Genomic DNA, 7,324 nt, shown 5'->3' on the forward strand with positions numbered 1-7,324 from the left:
AATTAGTATAGAGAGGTAAATTAATAAATAGTGTGTGTGTATATATATATATATATATATATAGAGCATATTTTTCATAATGTATAATATAAAGCCAAATATATATATATATATAATATTTTAAGAAATTTTAATAGTATTTTAATTGTATTGAATGTTATGTTCTATTCCAAAAAAATTGTAATTAGTAAATAGATAAAAAGAATTAATGTTGCACCAAAGCTCGCGCAATGCTAAACTCTTGAAGCACTGGATTTAGGATCTGGGAAATGATCTGGGGAATAATAGTCCAGTTTGCCAATATGCGCCTGAAATAAAACTCTTATCACGCCTGAAAAGAATATAGTTTCTGAAACTAAGTAAAACAAATTAGTGTGTGCAGGCAAGTTGGCAAAAGGAGCGTAGGAGCATTGATCATTTAAGATAAAAAAAATAATTTTGCGTATAATTAGTAATTCACAAGACATCGATACAAATAAAATATTCGGAGATATCTTATCGCACATTATGAAAATTTTATCACAAATGATCAAAGATCACAATTTGCAAATGGGAGACGTTCAAGAGTTTATAACTTTTGTTTGCTAAATTGTGCCAATTCTATGTGATTTTTTGATAGACTTACTTCAAAAACGCAAAAATATATTAAAATTGATATATGTATTAAATTATTTCAATCATATTTTTTTAAATATGTATACATTAAAAAATCTGATAGAAAAGCAGCTTTAAAAATAATTATACATAAACATGAATTATTATATAAGTGAAAAATTAATTTAACAAAGAGAATACAAAATATTAATATTAAAATTATCATAAAAATATAACATGCGCAACAGATTGTAAAACGAGATTTATGTATATGTCAAATACAATTTCACTATTGATGTAAAATAATGGAATTAAATATGTAGATATATCTATAATCTTTGCGATATATAAGAAGTATGTCCATCATATAGCGAAACCGTGAAAATAAATGTGCTTTATACACATTGATTTTTCAAGCTATTGCAACGCTGCTTCTATGCATATATTTCTCGCTCGTATTAAACGAGACAATATCTTTTGTAAAGTCCCAAACAAAAATTTAGAAATGCAACTATCACTGCAATGTTTGAAACTTCGTTATTTCGCGCGCTTTCTGCCGTGTTACTCAAAGACTGTTAAACCGCATACATGTGTAGCTGCCCTGGGTAAACGTCGTCATCGTCGATGGGAATCTGCCAAACGCTATCAACAAGACAAAAAAACACAGAAATGCAAGTTAGTAAATGAACCAAAGCTGTACTGATCCTGATACATTTACATTCCACGGGAGCATATCATTACAGATTTCAAATCACTGCATATAATTTTGGGAATAAATACATTAAGAAAAACATAAATAATCATATACGTATATTTTTCAATTTAAATTTAATTTTAATATTAAATATAATTATACAAAAATTTATATGTAGAACACTCCTGTGTCATGTCATCTGTAAAGAAAGTCGATTGACATGTTAATAGCTGGTATAAGATTTACTTTTAAATTTAGTATTTGTTCAACTCCATAAAGATGCTGTTGAATGTCATCTCATAAAATCACCGTTTTCATCATTGCTACAAATAATTTTTTTCGCCATTGTATGGGAAAGCCACATCAATTTATTTCACGTTTTCAATTAGACGTGTATCATTTATGAATTAGATTTTGATTAAATAATTTTAAGTATAGATATTAAATTTTTCTCTTTTAAAATATAAAAAGTTTAAAAATATATTAATGTGTGTGAAATAATATAAATTTTATTAAAGAAAAATAGATGTTGTGGCTTGCCTGTATAAAAATGTCAAAATAAATTAGCGGCCATTAGTCAGAATTATTTTTAAAAAGATATAAAATTGTTAAAGTCGACGAATAGCTTAAAATTATCACAAATAAATATCAATTTTATATATATATTTGAAACATGTGTATTAATTTTATTTTTATCTGTACACATTCTCTCTATTTTCAAAAGTATTCAATGAATAGAAATATGTGTTCTTATGTAATTCTGACTTATGGCAAAGTTTTCCCTACGCATTGCGATGCATTTATCTCTAATGCGCAGAAACAAATGCATACAGAGTTTACAAATATGTGGTTTATGACATATGCATTTCCGAATATTACTGATAATCTTTATTATTTAATATTATCCATAAATTTCGCAAATTATATCATTTAATATATTTTAAACATTAAAATACAAATGTTAATATTTCAACTAAAGTTATCATTCTTTTAAACAAGCTTTTAAAAGAAAAAATTTTTTAAATTAATATTTCTAAAATAAACATTATTTAAGTAAAAATCCTAAGTTTTTTACTTACTGGTATACATACGCGATGTCAAATATATTATAAAAAAATTGTATGGGATTATTTATCAATCAGTAATTTACGGATTTCAAAGAACAGATATTTAAAAAATGATTTCGCAGCACCAGTTTACATCAGTTTACAAGGAAATAATAACAATATTGTCGATATTAGATTTACTGAAATATTTTATAATCTTTAGTTCAATTTATTAAATATTTCTAATAAATAATTATTATATTATACTTAACATCCAAATTTTAGTTAAACTTAATGTAAAGCTAATAAACAATTCACTCCTATTTTGTCGATAATAATCGTATCTTGACAAAGCTTAGACAAGTACGTTATTATACATACTATCTTTAAGATTAAATCAATAAGAAAGAAGATTTTCCTTGCAAAAAGATCAAATTATTAACAAAAAATAAGATAGTGTTCACTTACCAATACGCGAGACACTTTCGTTCTGAAATATAAGTATAGGTAATAAATTATAATATTTATAAGAGAAGTCAATAACAGCACTTGTCTGCAGTACACATATAATTTTAAATTTGATTAAATTCGAAATCGAAAAGACTAATTTCTATAAGATAAGTGAATATTTCGTATGATTATTACAAATAAATTCATATATTAAGAATTAAAAAAATTATAGTATTATTCACTTGCATATAAATATTTTTACCAGCATACTAGCATTTCATAGACTTTCTTTATATATAATAAAAATAAGCAAAATTATGTAATATATTAAAATTCTTATCTTGATTCATACATATTTCTGATATTTGACAAAAATTAATTTATAATGTGCACATCGCATAATTTAAAAAAATAATAATGATTTAAATAAGAATTTTGTAAAATTGAAGATTACTTTAATTATATTCATTTAAATTTATGAATACAAACTTGAATTTTTAGAAATCATATCAATTATTTCACTATAATCATCATTATTTATATATATATTATTTTAATTTTACTAATTGTTAGAAAATAAACTTTCTTTGAAGGTATATTTAACGTACTTTATTGTCAATATATCAGATAATATTATATATAAATCAAATGCAACTTACCCAGCCATTTTACGTAACTATTTAGGAGAGACACAACTCCTCTCATATCCCATACATACGCGTACAAATCGTATAATAACTCACGATTATTACAATATGTGAGTCTTTGGAATAATCTATTTACCGCATTACACATATCGTTTAATTTAGCTGCACGAAGATGCCATTCTTCAATCTGAAATTATTTATTATAGTGTGATATCAAGCTTGTTGAAATAAATTAATTTTATAATATAACTCACATCTGATTCAGACGCTTGTTCTTCTTCTTTGGACTTCTTCATAACAACATAAGCATTGCTTTTCAGCCAATTAAATTCTTGCAACAATTGAATTCCTTGACCCCCATGCTCAAATGGCAAATAAAACAGATCACATAAAAGCGACAAATCTTCATGCGTAAGTTGTTTTTCGATATCTACAGGTTGTGATACCGCGTCCGCGTTGTCGGAATTCTCGTGATTTTCGCTATCATTTTCTATAATCATTTGTGTACCATTGACTGTAGGAGAAGCACCATCTACTTCTACTTGCATACTTCCGGAAGCTTCGCTACATGTCTAGCAAACAGAAATCGTACGATTATACATGCATAATTAAATTCCCGAAAATTTTTAATGACTTACAGAAGAATTATCTACCATAGCGTCATCCTCTGCTGGAATTTTTGCTATATGTGCGGGCGAATTGTTTGGAGTTGTATTACAATCCATTGGTTCTATAATAGATAATCCTGTTGAGGGTGATCCACTGCTCATATTGGTAGATAATGTAGTCAGGACAGGCTCGCTGATTACTTTTATATCTGACACTAAAGAATTCATCACAGGTCCAGATGAAGGTTGTACGAAGCTATCACTACTTGTCACATTTGAGCAAACTTCGGCCAATGCTTGAAGATGATTAGAATTCGTCCCAGGCGTAGGCGTGGCAGGAACTGTGGTTGTTGTCGTTGATGTAAGACTCATACACGTGTTCACGGAGGGAATAATTGGAATAGGTATCGTAGGCGCGACACATGGTTGTGGTTTGGCTATTACTCCCCAAGCTGCTTTCTTCTTATTAAACTCTAATAACCATTCACTTATTGCATTTTTCAAAGCATGTCGAGGATGATACATATTCGGTGATAATGTTGATGGAACATCTTCACCAAGAACGCCATCCTCTGTCTCGGTTTCTAATTTAATATCCGCTGATACAGTATCATCTGCAATATAGAATAATCAATTTCTATATATAATAAGTAACGGATACTATATTAATTCATTATAGAAAATTAAAATTAAAAGAATGAAATGTACGAAAATCAAATTTACATTTTAATGTAATGTATCAAATTCATATTAGGGCTTTTCAATTAGTGACATAAATTGACATAAGCATCATTCTATCTTTCATGACATTCAGTAAGTAACAAAAAGAACTATACTTGTGTTGATTTGTGTCATCAAATGGAAAACACCTATTATCTTGCTATAATTTTAACTCAAAGTTTATCTTAGAAAATTTATAAAATAGAATACAGCAAAAATCTTACTTAAACTTAAGTCTCTCTTTCCATCCACGTTGCATCTGCTCCATTGAGCCAATGTATGAATTGCTATAAAATTCGCTCCATATTCACAATTAGGATTAGTTAAAACTCCTCTAAGCTTAGGTATAAGATCAGGAGAACGACCAGAATATGGTCCAAGAAACACTCTTTTCTGATCATAATCGTTAGCATGTAAATTATCCCAAATAACAGGCGGTCTCCTGAGCACTTCTGTGATTTCTTCAATAGATTCCACTGTTAAAAGTCTCGATATGACTTTAGGCCCAGTCCACATTATATCAATTTCCTGAGCTAATTTACTTCCAAGAGTGTTGAGATATTCCGAAGATGCAACATTTGGCATTGCACGTGTTGCGCAATATTGCGTAGGGCACAGAAGAAAACGAGGTTGGCCAAGATGTTGAAAAATATCATTTGTGACAGAAACCTGTAAGAATAATAACAATATAAAAATACATTACGTAGGATAATACATTATATATCTCTATAAGAGAATTCATAATCAACAAGTTCTACATTTGATTCCCATTTTACATACGTCTTAATTTATAAAAGATTGATTTGAAATTCAAATTGTAAATAAAGAAATCATTATCTGTTTTAAAAACATTAAACATACATGCAGAAATATTAATAAATATTAAACTAGTATTAGAATTTGCATATTATATGAATATTGTACATTATACTGCATACATACTTGAGCATGTGCAAATGATTGAAATATTTCTTTATCAGCTTCACTCATTTCTGGCTCTATATCATCGAATAACAATGCAAATGCTGTACAACCAAACTGACTGACTTGTTCCAGTTTTCTCTTCAAAGCGGTGACTTCCTTTGAACTGGAATATGTAATATCTAATCCTGGGGATAATGCATAATAAAAAGTTATTCCATATTCCCTAGCAGCTGTGATTAGACCAGTCAGATGTTCAGCTTCTTCTACTGTGTACAAATCCCTCCAATAAGCACGATGTTTATAATCATCTTTCGGTGCATACAGGTAAGAGTCCATTCCCCATTTTTTCAATCTAGTAATACATATAATTTATAGTAATAAATTAATTAATGTTTACAATAATAAAAAAACTAATATATTTAGAAATTAGAAGAAACATGATATTCCTTGCAACAGAATTCATAAAAAAATGACTGACAAATGTCTCAGCCTTACAAATTTCTCTTTGATGGAAATGTATTTAGGATGAAAGAGCTTACTTTTGAAAAAGATCCTTTCGCTGCTCGGTGGTCCATGGTCGTCCATAGAAACCTGCAAACGAAGAAATGTGTTAAATGCTTGGGGACAAAAGAAACAAGTGTCATATATCGTAAGAGGTTTGGGCTACATTCTCCAATAAGTATGGGATCCGGTTATACGCGATCCACATACCTTCCACAACGCCACAGATGAAATTGCCGTTCTTCGTATTGAGATTCGCGGCTCCGTTCGTCTCCGTCATCGCGGATCGCGCGGGACAGGCACGTCCGCTCTCGAGAATCCAGGCAACAGCTGGAGGCAACGGGACAGCCCGCGGTGTGTTACAAATTCCCCTTGGAAAGGGGAGGGAATGGGAAGAGAAAGAGGAACCTGTGTGATGATCGCGATGGGCCCAACGCGACACCCGACGTGGACTCGACGTGATTACACGACGATTATAGGGTAACACACGTCGCTACGTCGTATACGTCGCGCGACGCAATGGCATAACTCGCGTCGCCTCAGAGATTCCTGGGAATCCCGAGGGAAAATATTCAGGAGTGAGAATCAGTGAATCTGACAAACTGCACCTGATATGCGCCGATCGATACCGCCGAACGATTTGTCGATCCATCGAGGCCACGAACGGCACAAATACGATGGACACAGAAGAAATAGGCGGTGCTCCTTGCACGCCGCGACGGCGGTATCTGATACTTCTGACAATTGTGAGGAAAATCTTCCCGTCAGAGATGATACAGTTTCCCGTCGTCCTATTCAGGATGCGTTTCGTTTTACGCATGATGCGCATGGTGTATCATATTGTGTCCTTTAATATTCAGTCAACAACAAGAATGATACATCATGCGTACGCTGAGAAAAAAATTGTTCTTTTAATTAAATTTATTTATTTATTTATTTATTTATTTGTTTATGTTGAAAAATGTATGTATTTTTATGTAAAATATAATATATTTGATTTGAATATATACATTCTTCAATGAAAGAAACTAAATTAAATAGTCAAGTAAACAAGCATTATGCAAGAAACGGATCACTCTTGATTTTTCTTTATGCTCCAAAAACGATTTTGACCAACTTGAATTCCGGTTAACTTGATCG

The 7,324-nt window shown here is 30.4% G+C and overlaps 1 protein-coding gene across 1 annotated transcript; it reads right to left on the minus strand.

Moving 5' to 3' along the window:
• Positions 1–1,159: 1,159 nt before the first annotated feature.
• Positions 1,160–6,464, minus strand: LOC105618479 (protein O-GlcNAcase). The gene is made up of 8 exons (XM_012200015.1): positions 6,395–6,464; positions 6,223–6,274; positions 5,702–6,035; positions 4,984–5,428; positions 4,070–4,653; positions 3,686–4,003; positions 3,444–3,618; positions 1,160–1,236 (listed from the first exon to the last, which is right to left on the minus strand). The coding sequence occupies exons 1-8, from the start codon at positions 6,462–6,464 to the stop codon at positions 1,160–1,162; spliced, it is 2,055 nt and encodes a 684-aa protein (XP_012055405.1).
• Between the last annotated feature and the right edge of the window lie 860 nt (positions 6,465–7,324).

The sequence above is a fragment of the Atta cephalotes genome (assembly GCF_000143395.1).
Source record: "Atta cephalotes unplaced genomic scaffold scaffold00001, whole genome shotgun sequence".
Taxonomy (NCBI): domain Eukaryota; kingdom Metazoa; phylum Arthropoda; class Insecta; order Hymenoptera; family Formicidae; genus Atta; species Atta cephalotes.

Coding starts and splice junctions, on each gene's coding strand:
- LOC105618479 (XM_012200015.1), bottom strand. CDS start 6,464: ATGACGGAGACGAACGGAGCCGCGAATCTCAATACGAAGAACGGCAAT. Junction 4,654..4,983: donor AAAGAGAGACTTAAGTTTAA/GTAAGATTTTTG, acceptor TCTATATTGCAG/ATGATACTGTATCAGCGGAT. Junction 4,004..4,069: donor CTATGGTAGATAATTCTTCT/GTAAGTCATTAA, acceptor TCTGTTTGCTAG/ACATGTAGCGAAGCTTCCGG.